Genomic DNA, 22,832 nt, shown 5'->3' with positions numbered 1-22,832 from the left:
TTATTTAAGCTATGACAGATACTCAAGGGCAACTTTCATAAAATAGTCTACATTTAAATCGTAAGGGTCTACCTTCAAGATTTTATTTTTCACACAACCTTAACTTAACCTTTATTCAAGTGACCTCAATAGGATGTAAAATCCATGTTATTCCCAGCCTACAACATCTTTATCCATACTGGGTGGTATCCTTTCTACAGGTGTTGTGTCCACTTCCCCATGTTCCTGTGGTGCAGCAGGAGAGAGAGCCCACAGCAGTACACCATGCTCTTCACTATCATCACTGTGTAAACCAGAGAGGCCAGGTTCAGACTGCACATGAAGAAGAAGCGATCTGGGGAAAATAAAATAATATATTGGCTGAGATTTTAACCAGTGAATTTATTTGAATAAAGTCCTGTTTTCTGTTACTTTTTGTTTGCCGTCATCTTCTTCAAATCAAGCTTTATTTATACAGCACATTTCAGACATGGAATGCAACACAATGTGCTTCACAGGAAAAAACGAATACAAACAATGAAAATAAAAACTGAAATATTTACTACACAATAAACACAAGAGGAAAAGAAATAAAAAATAACAATAAAAACTGAACGAATAAAAAAGCACCCCCAAAGCTAAAAAGGTGTATTTTAAATATGTCCAGAGTTTCAGCCCCCCTCAGGTTCTCTTGCAGGCTATTCCAACAGCTGGGGGCATAGTAACTAAAGACTTCCTCTCCATACCTCCTTGTCTTTGGCTGTGGGATAATTAAAAGGCCAGTGACTACAAAGGGACCTACTGGTTACATAACTTAAAAGCATGTCTGACATATTGGAGTGCACAATAGAGGATTGATTCCAAAACCAATAGAAGGCTAATGTGATTAGCATGAGGTTGTAACTAACAAGAACATTTCCCAGGACATAGACATATCTGATATTGGCAGAAAGCTTAAATTGTTGTTAATCTAATTGCGCTGTCCAATTTACAGTAGCTATTACAATGAAATTATACCATGATATTGTTTGAGGAGAGTGCACAATTTTGAACAGGAAAAGTTATTAATAAACAAATTAGCCACATTTGGGCAGTCTTGATACAACATTTTGAAGAGAAATGCAATGGTTCATTGGATCAGTCTAAAACTTTGCACATACACTGATTTCATCTAGTGGCCAAAATCTAAATTGCAGCTGGGCTGGAATAATACATTTGGCTTTTCTCTTGCCAAGATGATGGTAAAAAAAATACAAAAAAACGGTTGTTTTTTTCTTTGTATTATCTTTTACCAGATCTATTGTGTTATATTCCCCTACATTCCTTTCAAATTACCACAAACTTCAAAGTGTTTCCTTTCAAATGGTACCAAGAGTATGCATATCCTTTCTTCTGGGCTACAGGCAGTTAGATTTGGGTATGTCATTTTAGGCAAAAAAAAAGGGGCAGATCCTTAAGAGTTTTTAACATTGATTAATAAGTCAAATTTGCAGGTTCTTTAATTTAAATGAGACATTTTAAACATTCCCATAATAACCTAGATGAACCAACTTCTCAGGTTAATTAAAGTTGAATTCCCAGTTGTCTATAAAGTTATAATTAATCATTATCATTGATTAACCAAATCAATATGCTTTTGCAAATTCATTCACGTCCAACTCCCACATTACTGATACAGTACTGATGGTTCATTAACATCTATAAATAGAATAAAATTGTCTTTGAAGCTTCCAACGTTTTCCAAAACCAAACTTTGGAAAGATAGGAACTTTATTATTATTATTTTTTCTCCTTTAAAATGTTCTAATAATGTGCAAGCTATCAGAGCGAGTGGTCCCCACTCCCCGCTAATTAGTGAACCCTCACCCATAAGATGATTGATCTCTGACCTTAGCAGCGATACCAACCCTAACTTTGCCATTAGCGGAGAAACAGTAGAAATCGCGACAAACGCTCTTCAAAATCAACCTTCTGGCACAGGCCTTGTAAAGGTTCTCTCCAGTTTAGTCCGGATGTCTTGCCAGCCGAGATTGGCATCGGTCCAATACCGCAGTGCACAGCTGAAGCACGAGCAGGAAATGGTAGACATAAAGGGACAGGTGGAGAGAACCGGGAAACTGATGACAAATGCAGAAAAGGGATACATTTAGCTAGCTATGGAACTGTATTTGAAAACGTAACAATTAAATGTAATTGCAAAACCTTATGAAGACGAAAGAGCAGAAACTCTTCAACAAAATCATCTTCTACAGGATTACAATCGCCTTCTACAGGAACAACTAGATTTAGCCAAAACTAAATACGACGATGTCCAAGCCAAACTAGATAAATCTGACGAGTTATCTACAAACTGGAGTGAGCAGCTTTGTGGAACGATACTCAAAGTAACAATGTTCTACTCAAAAAGGCTGCAGACCAAAGGCGATCAGTTAACTTCTTCGGGATCGGTGTCCCGTTCAACGGGACGGTTATGCTAAACGTAGGCTAATACAATTAAGTATGAGGTTGTAAGTAACAAGGACATTTCCCAGGAAATAGAAATATCTGATATTGGTAGAAAGCTTGGGTTCTTGTTAATCTAACTGCACTGTTCAATTTACAGTAGCTATTACAGTGAAAGAATATCATGGTATTGTTTAAGGAGAGTGCACAATTTTGAACATGAAAAGTTATTAATAAACAAATTGGGCATATTTGGGCAGTCTTGACACCAAATTTTTAACAGAAATACAATGGTTCATTGGATTAGTCTAAAACTTTGCACATACATTGATGCCATCTAGTGGCCAAAATCTAAATTACATCTGGTGCTGGAATAATACATTATTGCCTTTCTCTTGCATTTCAAAGATGATGGTACAAAAAATATGATCTTTTACCAGATCTATTGTGTTATATTCTCCTACATTCCTTTCACATTTCCACAAACTCACAAACTCACAAACACGATAGCTCACTGGCTAACACTGACAAACAAGCTCGGAATGAACACCCACATGCTTACTATCATATGCTTTGTTCAGCTTACTTTGCCCTACTCACTGAAAGAGGAATGGAAGAGCTTTTACCATTCAAACAAATGTTTCTGTCGAACATGTATCCCACCATTACCTTCTTGGGCCCTACAGCCCACATAGGCAGGCCAATCTTACAACTCAGAGAGCTTGCAAACACAGCTTTTGAGGCATCAAAAGCTCGCAATGCTAAGAGCCCTGACCACTCGGTTTTGAAGTTTGACCAGGAGCACTCACTCTAATTGGCGGGTGCATTATCAGGTATTGGAGCGTTAAGAGATGACGCGCAACATCGGTTTCTACCATGAAACCACGAATACAATAACCTCTGTGGTCGAAATAACTGTAAAGTACATCGCCATCGAAATGACTACCCCTCTTCAATCGACCTGTTCGCTACGTTCCTGCACTCAACCCACAAAACGTGTCAGAGCACAAGGGTAACAAAGAGTTAAAGGACAATCAAAACCTAGACCAATGTTCTCTAGAAAGAGAGAACATTTTGAGAATAGGGTAAAATATAAGTCACAAGGACTAGACAGGGAATTGCCGGACACCAGGTCCGCAGGAATTAACACCCTTAAAAATCTAATTTCTCCCACTCTCACTCGAGACCCTATCCAGGGCCCGCTTGATAAAGAAACAAGCCCACAGGCTTTGTCTATAGACGGATACAAAGGTTGCGAAGAAAAGGTCAAAAGCTTTGCTAAAACAAAGCCCACTCAAAATCAGAAAAGTCGATCTGTTTTCACCTTGACACATCACGTCATTGTGAACGACCACTCCACTTTGTGGGAAATATGTCCACTAAACACAACTCTAAACGGTCATACCTGGAAACACTCCTGGAGGACTGCTTAACTTGTCATGCGCTAATTGAGTCGGGCGCGACAATATCGCTCATCTCTCAAACATTGTTCAATGATCTCAAAAGGGCTTTGAAGCCAACTAAACATCGGTTAAAAGTGGAACGACGCGACACTACACTTTGAGGGGTCACTAAGACTACCTCGCCTCTCACTTTGAGAGTCATGCTGAAACTACACTTCCAAGACGTATTGCTTATTCACCCTGCGTATGTTACCTGCCTTCGAATCTGAACCCCTGCTACTCGGAGCAGGCTTGATGGATCGGTAACTCCCACTGATGGATTGGAGAACCAACCATGTATGGTCACAAGTCACAGTGCCTTCTCCACTGACCACACTGGCTTCTCCTAACACTAGCTGCAACGCAATCATCCACAAATGGTATCTGTCAAAGCAACCCTTGGGAAAAAGATGTTTCGAAACCTCTTGGAGCAGAATCCGATCCAAGGCGATATTACGATATCTAGCAAGATAGCAAGAAAAACATAGATGAGCAGAGTGTACTCTGCTTCCGATGATACATCTTCTGCTTTGTGGGGGACTGTCACGGCTTGAACTAATGGCGTCAGTCCAGCAACTGACCCGATGACTCCCACTGGTGAAACACTTTGCGATATCACAGACAGATATCCTCGTCTCAGTTCGCAGGTACTGAAGAGGTTGCCACACGTGGACGCTGTGGTTGCTGACAGGCCTTAACAGCCACTGAAAGTTTTAAAGCACAAACACTAGGAGATTTGGTTGAAAGGTTACAGCCATTCTCATAACAACGCGGCCGCTGACAACTCATTCATAGGGTCCGACCTTTTCGTTTGTGCCTCGGATACCAACAGCAACCGCTGGTGGGGCCCAGACCCATGATGAGCCTCATCGAGGCCAGTTGGGGGGGGAGTCGAGACTAGGTGCAACACCGTACGAGGCCGCCAGAGCAGAAACAAATCTAGTTGTAAACTCCCTTATGAGAACAGTGAGGAGCAGACAGGCCCCTAGAAGGGGTTAATCTTAGAACACATCTAAGATATTACTGAGGTGTACCACACTGGTCGTAAAAGAAGTCCAGTGGACTTCCACCTCCAAAACAAATGGAAAAAATAATCATGCCTTGCCATGTGTAAGTTCAACTACAATACAAATAGTACAATGCTCTAATCATGTGTTCCGGTGGGATAATATTTCAGAATAAATCGGTAGGATAACTGTTCCCTTTGAGTACCAGTACCAATGCTACCACAGTCAGTCCAGCAACAATCAGTAAGAGGATTAGAGACCTCACAAGTCAAATTGTTATTGATAATAGTGACAGAGGAGTTAGTAGTCACTCAGATTGCAATATGTGTAAGGGAATCTCCAGAACATTCTTCTGATGGTCAACACACATGCCACTAATAAATAGAACCCTCCATTCAGGAGGAAAGATATTAGAAGTCATGAACCATGATCACACCGCGTATGACTGGTTCAGTGCTTAGAGAGTACTTCCATCATGAGGTTAGCTCCTCCGTGGATAACATAGCTATGAAATAGACTCCTTCATACCTATCACTGCTACAATGGTGTAAGACACATTAACATGTAGTAAAACTACTTTAGGTCCCCTTAACACATCTTGAGGTTAACATAAATTATTACTGACCTCCAGGCATTGACCTGGAAATCATCTGATGATGTCAGAATCAATCGGAACAGGTTGCAACCTACCAGGATATTTGGTTCTTTCCCTTGGCATGTGTAATTATATACGCATATAAGCACGCGAACAACGGAACATTTAATGAGGATTTATGCTGGGATTATTTAAGGGGTCGAACGAAATACCAGCCTTAGTAAAGTTGAACATTTACAATGCCATGATATGGTCACTTTGCCAGGACCTTGGACGTATATAGAATACAGTTCAATTAGATGATTTTGGTGTGATATATTTATGTTTATGCTTTCATTACTTTTCGTTTCAGTTCCTTTGACACTTAGGAACTGATAGAGCCATAACCAAAGCCCCATACAACCATCACTTAGTGCCACAACGCCACTCATTTGGGAAGAAATTGAATTATATATTTTGTGAGTGTGTGTGCGTTGTTAACATCTGCTTAAAACCTCTTAGGTCAAGTGGAAGCATATGTCACTTTTTGATGAATTGCATGTCCAAACTGAACCGCCTCCTACTCTGTCCCAGATGCTAATATATGCATATTATTATTAGTATTGGATAGAAAACACTCTGAAGTTTCTAAAACTGTGTGAATGATGTCTGTGAGTATAACAGAACTCATACTGCAATCAAGAACCAGAGAAGAAATCCAAACAGGAAGTGAGAAGTCGAATTTCAAAACGGTGCCAATTTAAATCCCAGGTAGATATGAATTTGTATGCACTTCCCAGGGATTCCACGAGATGTCACCGTCTTTCCATCCTAGTTATAAGATTATACTATAAAGGACGGGCTCATAATAGCTATTTGAATGAGTGGTCTGTCAGTGCGTATCGATCTCATGAAGCGTGCTCACGAGAGAGTGTCCTCTCGTTCCAGGGCATATATTCAGACAATGAAATTCTCAGGTTGGAACCTTATTGATGATATTTGTTAAAAACATCCTCAAGATTGATTGCAGACATGTTTTGACTTGTTTCTACAACCTGTAACGGAATTTTTTTAGTTTTTGTCATGGAGGAAATGGTCGCGCATCCATTATGGTGGATTACTGGACTGAACAGCTAACATCAGGCGGGCTGATGATGGGCTTTATGGAACTTTATGGAACAAATCAGTAATTTATTGTCGAACTGGGATTCCTGGGACTGCCTTCTGATGAAGATTATCAAAGCTAAGTGAATATTTATAGTGTTTTTTCGACCTAACGTTGACTCCAAGATGGAGGAATTGTCTCGTTGTTTATAAGCAGGTACTGAGCGCTGTTCTCAGATCATGCTTTTTCCGTAAAGTTTTTTAAAAATCTGGCACAGCGGTTGCATAGAGGATCAGTCTATATTTAATTCTGTGAATAACACTTGCATTTTTATCAATGTTTATTATGAGTATTTCTGGGAAAATCACTGGAAGTTTTGGAATCAAAATACTACTGCACGTAACGCGCCAATGTAAACTGGGATTTTTGGATATAAATATGTACATTATCGCACAAAACATACATGTATTGTGTAACATGATGTCATATAAGTGTCAACTGATGAAGATCATCAAAGGTTAGTGATTAATTTTATCTATATTTCTGCATTTTGTGACTCCTCTCTTTCGCTGGAAAATTGCTGTGTGTGTTTTCGTGACTTGACTATGAGCTAACATAATCATATGTGGTGCTTTCCCTGTAAATCATTTTTGAAATTGGACAACATGGGTAGATTAACAAGATGTTTATCTTTCATTTGCTGTATTGGACTTGTTAATATGTGAAAGTTACATATTTATAAAAAATATTTTTGAATTTCGCGCACTGCCTTTTCAGTGGAATGTTGAGGTGGGGTTCTGCTAGCGGAACGCCATTCCTAGACAGGCTAAGTTACTGCCCAGATCTTCCAGTCTGGACGACCAGACGATGGGTCCGAAACAGCGATCCCAATCCAGACATCCACTTCCCATCCTTGTGTCGGCCTGTTCCATTTGCAGAAATCCTACCCGGGTTGACCACCAGAGGGAGACTGCAACGGCGATCACCAACCGGACATCCCTTGGCCATTCCTGTGGTACTTTGCAGCTTCCAGGAAACCTACCAAGGTAAACCGCTAGAGGGGGACCGCAACTGCAATCACCAACCGAACATCCACTGCCTATTCTTGTGGTGGACTGTTCCGCTTTTAGAGAGCTTAACAAGGTCAACCACCAGAGGGGGACTGCAACAATTATCCACAACCAGGACATCATGTGGTCTTTGTTTTTATGTTGGTTTGCAACATGCAGGATAATCACAAGATTCAACCCACCAGAGGGGGACTGTCATGATGTGACCTGGGGGGAGGATCATAGCCTCCCCCCTCTCTCTCTCCACAACAAGTCATAAATACCTGGTTGAAACTACCATGCAGTATTGAGAGAGAGAGTCTACCAGAACAAAGAGCTTCTCTTAGTTCAAAACTCTTAATCCCCAAAATGGGAGAACTAAATATTATTTATACTTTGGAGAATGTGGGAATGGTCCATGGACACTTAAGGGACAGTCAAGTCGAGTGTGTTTCATTTGGTGATTTCATGAAGAACAGGAAACACATACAGTATCTCTTAATAAAGTGTACATTTCCCAGCTGTCAAGTTTACATCTAGATATTGTAAAACGTATGTGAATGAAACTATTTGTGGAAAGATGTAATGTGATGTTTTCCTTCTAAATGACTATGGATTTTCATTTAAAGATTAACACGTGGCCACACCCATGTGAGCGTAGACATTATGTCGGCATTATGGAACCGCCCTTTTCTACTCCATAAAACCACCCGTGACGAAATTTACATTTCATGCCAAAGAGATCCACGGTAAGCCGGACGTCTCGAATGGTTAAGAAGTCAGAGATCACTGGGCCAGACTCCCCACGTTGGAATGGCTACAATTCTATAGGCCACAGAGACCATACACCTGTGGTTTTGGCTACAGGGCTAGAAATGGTTAAAATCTGAGACTATCGATCACTGCAGAAGAAGGAGCAAATTCTAGATGACACAAATTAGTAGTCTGCAGCTAGAAATGACGTAAACCTAGTACGATAATACTGACACCCGTCAAAGCATCTATTCTATGAGAACATTTCTGAATGGTACTCTGAAGTAACCATTCTATCCACCTACAACCACGAAAGACATTGTAACTTCTGGGGAACTTAACCAGAGACTCTGATGAACTCTACAGGACGAGCAAGTGTTTTCAACGGTGAGACAACAGCGACATATGGGCGTAAATATATATATTGCAATTATTCTTGAATGAAGGATTAGCATTTCAATTAGTATAATTATCCACTGTGTGTAGTGATTCCATTTAGTCTTTTCCGCTCTCTCAGTCCCCACCACTTTCTTTGTCTATCAAGCCGTCAAATTGGCTTCATCTACTAGGGAACTTTTCTTTGTATCATTGCTAGTAACCAATATATACTGTATGTTTGATGTATTTTTGTGGTTACTTAGTTAGTTAGTAAATAAATATTTAACTTCTTACGGGCAGGTAAAGCTTCTTCTTAACTTCTTGTTAATCCAGCCGCTGTGTCAGATTTCAAAAAGGCTTTACGGCAAAATTTTCCGTGGTGCCCCACCTTCCTTGATTAGTTTATTCACGTAATAATTAAACAAAGAGAAATGATTTTATATAAATTAGTCTTCACATTTAATGATAGTCCATACTCGACACAAGTATCTCATAGATACATTTTCGTCCTTTACAACGGGTGGGTCTCATCAGCCCAGGCAGGGAAGTTATATACTTGATTTCCACTATAAATAGCATCTAGACATTATGTAACATTTCTTTTAGACTAACATTTAGTTTGCAACAGTGGAGATTTGTATAAACCGTAGTGTCTGTTTTTCCGGCATTTGCCACATTATTTCAATATTAAAATTCGATCTCCTGCTGTCCCATAGTAATGAACGTGTCCGGAGTCCGGACAAGACCGACAGGCAGGCAGGCAGTGGTTCTCAGCCAGTCGAAATCATGAATCAGCTGGCATAATTTTTATGGATATATACAAAAAAAATTCAATTGATGAAAAGACAAATGAAACGCACTAACTTTGCAGTCTTTCCATCTTCAGTTTTAAGTGATTGTATTACTGTAGCTGTGTTGTTGGCTAGCTCCTCTGAACAACAGTGTCCTGATGAGTGAGCATATTTTCTATGTCAGGCGAAATCGTGCGTCATTAGATCATTGTTATGGATGATCCAAATAAATGTCACTAGAAAAAAGATTAAACAAATGCAAATGCTGCTACTTTGCTGTTATTCTGGCTGCACTTTTTGACATGACTGTAAATTAGCCATAGTTGGCTAGCTAGCAAGCAAGGGATAAGAACGTTGACAGCCTGGATGGCAATGGAACATTTAGAACAAACGACTGGGTCGCGTCCTTAGAGTACAAAAATACTGAACGACTAGGTTGGGTCGTATCTCTAGCAACAGAACCAATAGATTGAAAGACCAGCCGGCTTGGGTAGCAACCCTCAATTTGTGTCAGGACTATATCTTGTGGAAGGATGAAATAGTATTAATAAACTCATCAAAATATCATTTTTAATGAAAGTATATCAATCATTACTTGAATATGTTGGTAACCTGTTGTATAAAAATGATAATGCCCTCGAAGCTGGTGTTTGGAGGATGTACTGGCACTGTTTGCCAGCCGTCGACTTCCTCTCGGGCATAACAACACCCCTGCCAATATATCCAACAAACACCGGCTTCTCGGGCATTATCACTTAACTTTTTATGGCTGCAGGGGCAGTATTGTGTAGCTTGGATGAAAAGGTGCCCATTGTAAACTGCCAGCTCCTCAGTCTCAGTTGCTAATATATGCATATTATTAGTAGTATTGGATAGAAAACACTCTAAAGTTTCCAAAATATTGTCTGTGAGTATAACAGGAAAATCAAAACAGGAAGTGGCTTCTATTTTGAAAACTCCATGTTCCATAGCTTCCCTTTCCTTCATTTAAAGGGATATGAACCAGATTACTTTTCCTATCGCTTCCTCAAGGTGTCAACAGTCTTCAGACATAGTTTCAGGCTTTTATTTTGAAAAATGAACCAGAACGATAACATCGCGTCAAGTGGTCACGTGAGTTTTGCTCGCGCAACAGAGTTTGGATAGGTATTGCTTTTCCCTCTCCTACTGTGAAAGACATTTGCGGTTGATATATTATCGATTATATATTTTAAAAACAACCTGAGGATTGATTGTAAAAAACGTTTGACATGTTTCTGTGGACATTAGGAAACTTTGGAATTTTCGTCTGCGTTGTCGTGACAACTCTTTCCTGTGGATTTCTGAACGTAGCGTGACAAACAAACGGAGGTATTTTTGATCTAAAAATCATCTTTATGGAACAAAAGGAACATTTGTTGTGTAACTGGGAGTCTTGTGAGTGAAAACATCCGAAGATCATCAAAGGTTAATTTGATTGCTTTTCTGATTTTCGTGACCGAGCTACCTGATGCTAAGTGTACTTAATGTTTTATCGTGCGATCGATAAACTTACACAAATGCTTGTATTGCTTTCGCTGTAAAGCATAATTTCAAAATCTGTCACGACAGGTGGATTAACTTCTTGCGTCGAGCAATCCCGTATCTGGGAGCGTAATCATAGCCTCAAGCTCATTACCATAACGCAACGTTAACTATTCATGAAAATCGCAAATGAAATGAAATAAATATATTGGCTCACAAGCTTAGCCTTTTGTTAACAACACTGTCATCTTAGATTTTCAAAATATGCTTTTCAACCATAGCTACACAAGCATTTGTGTAAGAGTATTGATAGCTAGCATAGCATTAAGCCTAGCATTCAGCAGGCAACATTTTCACAAAAACAAGAAGAGCGTTCAAATAAAATCATTTACCTTTGAAGAACTTTGGATGTTTTCAATGAGGAGACTCTCAGTTAGATAGCAAATGTTCAGTTTTTCCAAAAATATTATTTGTGTAGGAGAAATCGCTCCGTTTTGTTCATCACGTTTAGCTAAGAAAAAAACCAGAAAATTCAGTCATTACAACGCCAAACTTTTTTCCAAATTACCTCCTTAACAAAAGGATAAACTGTGTTTTCCTTTATTGCACTTGTGATTTCATGAATATAAATATTTATAGTAATATTTATTGTATGTAGCGCTATGCTATTCAGCAGTTGTTGATGACACTTATCCCGATAGTGGGACTGCAGCCATATTAACTTAGAACTCTTGCTCTATACTGCCCCTGTTGGAGAAAGTGCGTGCCCATAGTAAACTGAAAATATTTTTCCCCAAAATTGCTAATATATGCATATAAAAAATATTATCGAATAGAAAACACTCTAAAGCTTCTAAAACCGTTTAAATTTTGTCTCTATGTAAAGCAGAACTCTCAGGGCATGCATTCTCCCAAATGTTCTCTTGTCATGGAAAAAGTTGGCCCAACTTTGACGTCATCTCACACGCACTTCCCAAACAGCTACCGCTCTGGGAACAGTATGTACGTGTTCAGCGCGAAGCCTGCTTTCAATGGGGCTTCTCATTGTGAGAATCGCGCGCTCACGGGAGTTTGAGCGAGCTGAAACCTCTCGGCCACGCGAAAAAAAAGGTGACTGTTACGCGCGCTCTGGCCGGGTGATGTCCTTTCTTCAGGATCGATTAAACGACGTGTGTGTTTCTGTTCGTCCTCACGATTTCTGTGCACCTTTATAACATGTTAAAGCTTAATTATGAACATAGTTTGACAAGTTTACTCGACATATAATATATAATTTCGACGTTTTGGTGCGCATCCACTTGAAATTTGCCTACATTTCGACGGAAATGTGGCTATTTTGAGAACCGAAAGACACAGACTTGAAAACTAAATGCTGGTTTGGTAAGTATAATCCCTTCCAGGTCTTCTGATGGAAGAACAGCAAAGGTAAGGGAATATTTATGTGGTAATTTTGGGTTTCTTTCGACTCCAAGGTAGAGGAGCGATACTGCTAATGTTGGAGCGCCGACTCCTAGTATAGCCTAGTGAACGCAACCTGTAACGTTAAAAATAAATGTAACACAGCGATTGCATTTAGAAGAAGTGTATCTTGCTATACATATGTAAAACATGCATATTTAGTCAAAGTTTATGATGTGTATTCCTTGTTAGCTGACGTTATCTGCCGGAGCTATTTCATTTCTCCTGACATTGTAGTAGCATTTTTTGAACGATGCGTCATTGTAAACAGAGATTTATGGATATATATTGCAGATTATTGAAAAAAAATGAATGTACTGTGTAACATGTTATATTACTGTCATCTGATGAAGATTTCAAAAGGTTAGTGAAATGATTTTTCTTTTAATCCTGCGTTTGTTGATTGCATATTCTTTCCTACTTGGCTATGCTAATGAGGTATGTCTGCGGTGGTGGTTGGACATAAATATGTGCTATGTTTTCGCCGTAAAACATTTTAGAAATTTGACTTGCTGGGTAGATAAACAACTTGTTTATCTTTCATTTGAGCTATTTTACTTGTTAATGTGTGGAGGTTAAATATTTTTAGGAATATTTTTTCGCCTTGTGCGTTATGCTAATGAGATTGAGCCGTAGTCACGAACCCGAATCCGGTATTGGTGGACTATGAGGTTAAATGTAATTCTCAACATATCCCTAAAAATAGCAAGTTACAATGTTTCCCTTTGTTTACACTGTGTGGTCCTGTCATCATGATTACGATAGGCTAGCTTGACAGGAGCTACATTTAGCCGACATTAGCTTGTATGCTAATGGCCTCTTATAAATCAATTAAACGTTTAAAAAAAATTATAAAAACGAATATTATCATTACACTCCGCTTAACTTGGTGTTTCATGTCCTATGCGTTATAACTCGTTCACCATGATAACATTTAAAATATTTCGTTTATCTAGTTTTCAGTTGGCTTGGCTCTCTCATTCAAATTGAATGATTCAACTGATCAGGGTTGCCAGGTCAATCAAAAATGTCTAGCACAATGACCACCCAAAATCTACGAAAAGGCCTGAAAACTATCCCCAATTTTCTTTCACAACGAGAGGAGTTGCGATATCTATACAATAATCCCATTTTCCATAACGTTATTGAGCCAATTAATAAGGAATATCATAGTAATGTTAGAAGCAAATTTTGTGTTTCCTCAAAATAATAATTATTGCAAGCTATGACATTGCTTAGTCATAGCAGTCAAACGAGTTAAATCGACATTTATTGACAGAAAATTATCTGGCGAGTTTAATAAAGGCAAATTATATTTTCTCTTGCCACATATTCAAATTAGTTTATTACGTCATAAGGATCAGGGGGTATGGTATATGGCCAATATACCACGGTTAGGAATGTTTTTAACCATGAAACAATGTGGACTGCCTGGATACAGCCATTATCCGTGGTATATTGGTCATATTCCACAAACCCCCAGTGTGGCTTATTGCTATTTTCAACTGGTTATAACTGTAATTGGAACAGTAAAAAGCAATGTTTGGTCATACCTGTGGTATATGACAAATCAGCATTCAGGGCTGAACCAGGTTTATAGATAAATCTGACAGAAGAGTTTGAGTGATGAAAGTTGGACAGAGGATCTCGAAGTCTCTGAGCAAGAAACATTTGAATGACCATAAAAAACGGCAATTGTGCTGTTATTATGTGCCATATGTTAAGACTACAAACCGTTATAAATGGCCCATTTGCGAGATTGACTTGTCATTTCAATAGGCATAGACTACTAATAGGCCTACATCTCTTTTCAGATAGTCTACAGTAATCCAGACAAGATGTAGGCAAGATGTAAACTGAACAATTTAGCAGCTTGCTTAGTTCAAATTAACAGACTAATTTATTAATGAATAGGAAGGCGTTTTCGTAATAAGAAGTGCTTGTGTTTCCCAGTAGCATGCTGGAATAAACTACTAAGGATGGGGGTCATAATTTCAATCACTGAATTAAATATGAATAATATGTATATGAACTGAATATGCTTGTCAACAACAGTCAGTGTTTATTTTTTTTTAGAATTTGTTTTACCTGTAGCCTATCTGACTACTGTTACCGTCAATCTAATGCGTTCAAAATAACACAAGGCTACAACAACAAACTGAAGTCATAGGCTATTTATTAAATTGGTTTACCAGCTCCAGGTAGGCTACACAAGTGGCATGAATTGATTTGCAATGATTCCAGTGATATTGTCATTTCAACATAGTGTAACGATCCTGGGTTTATAACCGCGGAAAAGGACTCTGCACAGTCGATTGCGCGCCGGGCCTCGGTCTCAAAGGTCGAGGGTTCGAGACCTGCTCCTTGCTGTTTCCTTACACTGGTTTCAGAAGTGATCGGACCTTGCATCCACGACAGTGCGTGTGCATGGCCGGTGAGCGCGTTCCAGTAAGACGTGGAGTCGCAAGCTAGCGCGAGGACGCACTCTTTGAAAGAGTAGTGTAACGCTTTTGGGGCCCTGTCGATAGCGCGCCGAGACCTGCTCCCTGCTGTTTCATTACAATATGTATTCTATCAAATGGTAGCCTACAATGGTTTATACATTCATAGGGTACTTGATGGCCAACAGAGGCAAATGTATAATTCTCCACATTTAGCCTGATGGCAGTTTCATTGAATACTTTTCCACATAAAAAGAACCACGGGATGGAGTTCCGTAACTTCCATTTCAAATTTACACTCGGACAGCCCCCGAGACCCAAGACATGAGTATGCATAAAGCACTTAGCTTGATACCGTTTTCTTTAATAAGCAGTCAACATAATAATGCAGTTTAAACCACCTCCGTGACTCAGCCTACAACTGTAGCGCTCTCTAAACACACATGGCCTCATGGCCTGACAGTAAGCAGCAGGTCACAGTGAAATATATATTGTAATGAAACAGGCAGGGAGCAGGTCTCGAACCCTCAACCTTCTGGCCCTAAATCCAGCGCGCTATCGACTGTACCCCAAAAGCATGCTCAAGCGGCAGAGTCGATATCCGCGCTTATAAACCCAGGGTCGTTACAATATATATTTTAATAAGAGAAATGCCGCGGCGCAATTTAGAAATAGGCCAAGAACCGGCAACCGGGAAATTGTTTGCAAAGTAGCTCAATTTGCGGGTACCGAGAACATGGCAACACTGCAACTGACTTACTGACTACTAGGATGCTAGCGCATCTGTAGAGTGAGTGCGCGTGAAGCAACCACCAGAGCGAGCGGCTCCCTCTGCGGGGCGAAACAACCACAACACCCCTAAACTATAAATACTCTAAATTATTACTAAATGCCAAAGATTAAGCTACTTAAGTTTCTTTATCAATCGTACCGTTTTTTGCTCATGTTTGGGTTCCCTGTGTTGCCAACCTGAAATAAAAACGGTACTATTAATACAGAATGTATTACCCCTGTTTCATTGATGTTACAGACAAACTAGGACCAACAATAGCAGCCTGCCTCTGATTTGATGAGAAACTTGCCCATACTGGTATATAAATGAATCAATATAATACCAAGTAACCTCTTTTGACCTTGTGGTGTTTATTTATTTAATGCATTATACTGCCACTGTGCTATGGTAACACACACACTTTAAAAAAATGTTTATGTATCCTTTATTTATACAGGTTTTTCTCATTGAGATAAAATACATTTTTCACTTAATAAATATGGTACCATATGATCATTTTTTGGCACCATTTATCATGATTGTGTGTTACCATGGTAGATTGTATAATGCAGTTTAAAACCATGGTATTTCCATGATCCACATCTATGGTATTATTTAGGTGCATCGCAGTACCATCACACTTCAAAGCTAAAACCATTGTTCAGATCTATACCATGGTATAAATGATGCAATACCATGGTGATATTTAGGTATAGGCCTAATGGCAGTGCCATGGTAAGCGGAGGTGGTGTAGCTCATCTATTCACATGCTCATCTAACACTGTTCAGAAACATTTAGCATGCACTAATGTAAGTGCTCCCTAACAAAGCAGAGTAAGGGTAGGAAAGAGATGAAAGGAGGATTCAAAAATAGCATGGGCTTGCCTTCAAAATATGACTTTTATATTTGACAGCGCATATGGGCTGCACAGACCAGTAGCCAAATTAAACTCTAAATATGCCATTATATTATTTAGAGATTTTTTTTATTAGTCTTATGTTTCTTAGGACCTACCTAAAACGAATTAATAATGTATTTCTTTGTGATAGTGTATGTTATTAAGATTGATGTCCACGCACATCTTCACAGGTCTAGTCCCACTCCTAAACTTGCTGAGGGATATAAAAGGCTTATCCCAGAATGTGGTAAAAATAGGACTGAATTAATTGGTCTCTAAAAAGCATTTCCCGATTTGTTGTTTTACAGGCAACATGCCGTAAAGTCTGTCTGTAAAGGGTATAATTTACCAATCCGAAAATGGTTAGCTGACATGGCCAATTAAATGACTGTCAGTGACTGACAAAACAAGAGAAAAACTGCTGATGCACATGCTCATTTCGAATTTACACCTTGCGTATTCTACTATTCTAACTCTCCACAGTAAATTGCGACCACGACTGAGGGAGCCAAAGCGACTGAATATGTCACGTATGCCTGGCACTGAAAGGTATGCACTTTTTACATGGTTGAATAGCCTACATGATAGCCGACTCATATAAATATATTACATGAATAAATTTACATAAATAATACACACGAATGTAAAACTATTTCGATGACTGGCTTTACCTTTTAGCATGTCAATATCTTGAGCGCCCCATTCATGCTCCACAGAACATATGTATTTGTTCCTGTACGCATTCTCTTTATCAATGATGATCATACTGGTCGTCCGCCCTTCCTCCCTCTGCTCCAGCTGTTCCGTCTCTGCTTTGGACACCTCCACTGTTTGACCGCATTCATCCTCCATCTCCCATGAGATCTTGACCAAGTCTGGAAACATGTCTCTAGCCAGACATAGCAGGGTGATCTTCCCATTCGACTCAGGGTTGGACGCTGGGTAGACGGTCACTTTGGGTTTACGTACGTGATTGTCTGATTTTCAAGAGAAAAAATAACATTTACAGTCTTCTTGAAAGGACCGTCACACACACGTTTTCAGACTTCAGAATTATTATGGTGTCAAGACTAATCGCAATGTCCCACACCATTTGTTTTATATCCATCTTTACTGCCTATATTCAAGTAAACAATTAATTACATACATCAATCATTTCCACGTACCAACTCGTCTTTTTTTGTCATGACAACTATCCTTTATTGGAATATATCATTTCAATATAAAGTAAATTATAACGTTCAATATTATTTAAAATATTAAGATTCTTAGCTCAGTAAACAATTCGACATTGTTGCCCTATATCAGACTACTTTACATTTATATCACACATTTAACTGAGAGTGTATATCTATAAGATTAAGGACACGCAATATACTGCAAATTGTGCGTATGGCTTCCTTGAAAATCTGAATAATCAATTATACAGGCTAATAACAAACGTTCAAATTTAAAAAATTGAGATTTTTTTTTACTTGGAATGATCGTAAATAGTGCGTGCATATTCGGAGCAATACTGCAGGAAGTTTTGTCAATTATTTTTGGACTGATTAGTTAGCTTAGTATATTTCTTCCGAAAATCCCGAGGAATGGATCTCTTACCTGTCACATAAAGTCTCGTACCAGAGCCAAATACATAATCATACACTGTGAAAATTCCCTTGTCAAAAAGTAGTCTTCACTGTGTCTTGGGTGAGCTTGTGTTAACAATACAAAGGTTCAGCGGCATCATGCACCCCAAATGTCTTAGGGGGCACAAATATCTGAGGGGGCACATTCAAAACATGTTTAATTCTACAGTATGCACAAAAATATGTATATTTTTATGCATACCTAAGCATACCTCTTGAGCTAAAATATATATATACGCACATAGAATGAGTTGGAACATGAAGCCTACTGCCAAAGTATTATTATAATTTTTATTTTTTATTTTCTTTATTATTATTATTATAAAAACACAACCCCGCACTGCTTCTTGACACAATGCACGCTTAACCCGGGAGCCAGCCACACCAATGTGTCAGAGAAACACTGCACAACTGGTGACCGTGTCAGCATGCATGAGCCTCCTCGCCCCTAACTGGGATCGAACCAGGAACACATTGACAACAGCTACATTCGAAGCAGTTTTACCCATTGCTCCACTAAAGCCGTGGCCCTTGCAGAGCAAGTGGAATAACTACTCCAAGTCTCAGAGCAAGTGACATTTGAAATGCTATTAGGGCACACCCAGCTAACTAGCTAGCCATTTCACATCAGTTACACCAGCCATTAGGCTTGAAGTCATAAACAGCGCTGGGCTTGCGAAGAGCTGCTGGCAAAACACACAAAAGTGCTGTTTGAATGAATGCTTACGAGCCTGCTGCTGCCTACCATTGCTTAGTGAGACTACTCTATCAAATCATAGACTTAATTATAACATAATAAAACACAGAAATACGAGCCTTTGGTCATTAATATGGTCGAATCCGGAAACTATCATTTCGAAAACAAAACGTTTATTATTTTAGTGAAATACGGAACCGTTCTGTATTTTATCTAACGGGTGGCATCCCTAAGTCTAAATATTCTTGTTACATAGTTAGGGAGGAGGACGGGCTGGGTGGACAGACAGGAGTAAGGCACATCCATGCCAACCTGGGAAGGTGCAGGAGCGCTCCTCGGCCTGTCACTTACTCGCCTGGTTCTCCTTCTGGGATAGGTGTTCCAGGGGTGGTCCGAGTCCCCGCAGTCGGAGCAGAGACCCTGTTAATGGCGGCGTTGACGTTCCTCAGGGGGAAGGTGGGTCGTGCCACCTTCATGGGCTCAGTCTCGCTGGAGGTTCCTCGGACAGACCCAAACCCCCGAGATGGGTGACGACAGGCAAGCAGGAGATTATTCAAGCGGATGGCCATGGCAATGAGCTGGTCCTCATTGCGACAGGCCAGCTCGGTCTGGACATCCGCCTGTAGTCCGCTGCGGACAACAAGGCCTGGTCGTCCCAGCCAGTGGACGCAGCCACCGCTCGGAAATCCAGAGCGTACTCCAACGCTGTCCTAGACCCCTGGCGTAGACAGAGGAGATGCTCACCTCCAACTCGGCCCTCTGTAGGTTGGTCGAAGATGGCACGGCAGAGTTGTGTGAAGCTGTCATAGGACTGCACTTCTGGCCCGTCCCTCTCCCAGATGGTGTGCGCCCACTCCAGATCCCGGCCTGTCAGCACCGAGATTACAAAGGCCACCTTGTCCTTCTCAGAGGCCGTCCAGGCATGACGGGCAAGGTGGAGATCACACTGCAGGACAAAACCCCATACAACGAGCTGGGATGCCTTCAAACCGCTCCGGGAGGGGCAGGTGGACGTTGTTGATCGGCCAGGGTGATGTAGATGGTGGTGGGGTGGCTGAAACGACCGCGGGGAGCTGGAAAGATGGTGTAGCCTGCAGTTGGCGTACGGCCCGGAGCACTTCGTCCATGGCAGTCCCGAGGCGTTCCAGGCACGAGTCGTGGTGGCGGAGCTTCGCTCCTACAGCGGAATGTCCTGCTGCTTCTACTGATGTAGAGTGGAGGAGGCAGTCTTAAGAACTACTGAATTTATTTAAGCACCATAGATCAAAGTGGGACAAAACCCAAATGCTGTTGTGCTCAAAATATATTTAGTCGATGCCAAACATGTGCTGGATAGGAGGGCGAAGGCTGGATAGCCAAAGCAAAGGCTGTTCTGACACCTGGGTTGAGTTGGGCTGGGCGATACGAACAAAATATATCACAAATTTCTTTTCAAATATTTTAAGGTTGATATGGTGTATATAGTAGGTATAATTCAGTTCTTCATATAAGAACATATAAAAGTTGTATGGCTTTATTGTCAAAATGTCCTTTTGATAATGTTGACATGAAAATACTTCCACATTACTGTATTTTTAGGACACTAATTCTGCTTTGATTAATTATGTGGTTCACTGATCACTTATTTTAGAATACACGGTTATAATTGAATTTGTGTTTTGCTTGCTTACAACATGCTTTCTTTTAGTTTTTTAGAAGTACCAGTTTATGTGGTCATCCTGGAAATTGCAACGTTTGAATATCACAACTTTGAGCGATAGAACCCAAAGTTACCCAAATTCAGCTAACCCATCTAACTGTGAAGGAAGACTTTGCCTTACAACCACTGCATTGTCACATTCTGACCTTAGTTCTTTTGTTATGTCTTTGTTTTAGTATTGTCAGGGCGTGAGTTGGGTGGGTTGTCTATGTTCCTTTTTCTATGATTTGCGATTTCGGTGTTTGGCCTGGTATGGTTCTCAATCAGAGGCAGCTGTCAATCGTTGTCCCTGATTGACAACCATACTTAGGTAGCCTGGTTTCACCTTTGAGTTGTGTGTGATTATTTCCTGTTTAGTGTTTTTGTCATTCACCTTACAGGACTGTTCGTTTGTCATTTATTGTTTTGTTCAGTGTTCTAGTACGTCATTAAAAGCTATGAACACTTACCACGCTGCGCATTGGTCCTCCTCTTCTTCCACCACAGACGAGCGTTAATTGCATGTTCTGTATTCCTCCACAGAGATCCACATTCCTCAGCCTACTCACCGTCTACACATCTGCTTCATTTCTATTCGCCTCGCACTCAAGCTTCCAAACAGTTGTATTTAAAGATGATGTTACATTTTTCCTTGACTTTGTGCATACAGTTAACATTTGTTGAAACCATATTCTTTCATATAAAACTAGATCCTGATGTGGTTATATTGGTAACTTTATATTGGTAAACCATGGCTCCAAAATCAGTTCAGAGTTGAAGACTGAGAAGTCAGCATGGGCAGTGTATGACCATTGAGTCCTTAATGATGGCACTTGAATATCAATCGATTGTCTAATATAAATAAAAACATAAGTTCAGAGTAATCTCCTTTGGAATACTATCAAGAAAAAAAAGAAAAGAAAAGGAAAGGAAAATGGAATAGGCTGCATAACCAACACAGCTGTTCAATCCATAATCCACAGTCGTGGCCAAAAGTTTTGAGAATGACACAAATATTACTTTTCAAAGTCTGCTGCCTCAGTTTGTATGATGGCAGTTTGCATATATTCCAGAATGTTATGAAGAGTGATCAGATGAATTGCAATTAATTGCAAAGTTCCTTTGCCAGAGGGTGGTGCTTGGAATCATTGTTCTTCCTCTGTCAATCATGGTTACCTGCAAGGAAACACATGCCGTCATCATTGCTTTACACAAAAAGGGCTTCACAGGCAAGGATATTGCTGCTAGTAAGATTGCACTTAAAATAAAACATTTATCGGATCATCAAGAACTTCAAGGAGAGCGTTTCAATTGTTGTGAAGAAGGCTTCAGGGCACCCAAGAAAGTCCAGCATGCGCCAGGACCGTCTCCTGAAGTTGATTCAGCTGCGGGATCGGGGCACCACCAGTACAGAGCTTGCTCGGGAATGGCAGCAGGCAGGTGTGAGTGCACCTGCATGCACAGTGAGGCGAAGACTATTGGAGGATGGCCTGGTGTCAAGAAGTGCAGCAAAGAAGCCACTTCTCTCCAGGAAAATCATCAGGGACAGACTGATATTCTGAAAAAAAGTACAGGGATTGGACTGTAAGTTTCTCTGATGAATCCCCTTTCCGATTGTTTGGGGCATTCGGAAAAAAGCTTGTCCGGAGAAGACAAGGTGAGCGCTACCATCAGTCCAGTGTCATGCCAACATTAAAGCATCCTGAGACCATTCATGTGTGGGTGTTAAGGGAATTTTTATCTATAATGACTAATTATGTATACATTTCAATCAGGATGTACTAATCAGAATACTAAATGTTACTCTATATGTATGAGTTTTCTTTCTTGATCCCAGTACTGAAAATAATGTGTGTGTGTATGTGGTCAAGAGTTTAGAACAATGACGGTCTGTTCCTTGGTACGAATGAATTAACTATATCATCAGACTGACTGGAATGCTTATCTACACTGACTGACCTTGGCTCTAGGCGAGGAGGGAAGGCTTGAGAGCTATAGAGCCTTTTTACCAGTGTCAAGAAGAGACGGAACATTTAGAAAACGCTGACGTCATTTTCAGTTTATAACCTGTGGTAAAATGTGTGTGTACTCAGTACTCTCTTGAATAAAGGCTGTTACTTGACTTTTAAGACCGGGCTCTGTCCATTCCTATAAAATAAGGGTCTTACAAATTCTTATGAGTTGACAGAGTGATTAGTTTTAATTGGGAATTAAAACAGAGGAATTAAATTCC

The 22,832-nt window shown here is 40.1% G+C and overlaps 1 protein-coding gene across 1 annotated transcript in view; it reads right to left on the bottom strand.

Annotated features, from left to right (window-relative positions):
* Positions 1-221: 221 nt before the first annotated feature.
* LOC115140646 (uncharacterized) overlaps positions 222-22,832 on the bottom strand; it is a 42,043-nt gene continuing 19,432 nt past the window's right edge. The window contains exons 3-8 of the mRNA XM_065026988.1: positions 20,028-20,125; positions 19,666-19,867; positions 19,277-19,567; positions 17,265-17,570; positions 11,416-11,534; positions 222-334 (exon numbers count right to left, since the gene is read on the bottom strand). Of these exons, the coding sequence (XP_064883060.1) occupies positions 308-334; positions 11,416-11,534; positions 17,265-17,570; positions 19,277-19,567; positions 19,666-19,867; positions 20,028-20,125 (1,043 nt within the window). The 3' untranslated portion in view covers positions 222-307. The remainder of the gene's footprint in view (positions 335-11,415; positions 11,535-17,264; positions 17,571-19,276; positions 19,568-19,665; positions 19,868-20,027; positions 20,126-22,832) is intronic.

The sequence above is a fragment of the Oncorhynchus nerka genome, linkage group LG13, assembly GCF_034236695.1.
Source record: "Oncorhynchus nerka isolate Pitt River linkage group LG13, Oner_Uvic_2.0, whole genome shotgun sequence".
NCBI classification, from domain to species: domain Eukaryota; kingdom Metazoa; phylum Chordata; class Actinopteri; order Salmoniformes; family Salmonidae; genus Oncorhynchus; species Oncorhynchus nerka.
The sequence above is the reverse complement of the archived record's forward strand: the minus strand, read 5'-3'. Positions and strand labels throughout refer to the sequence as shown.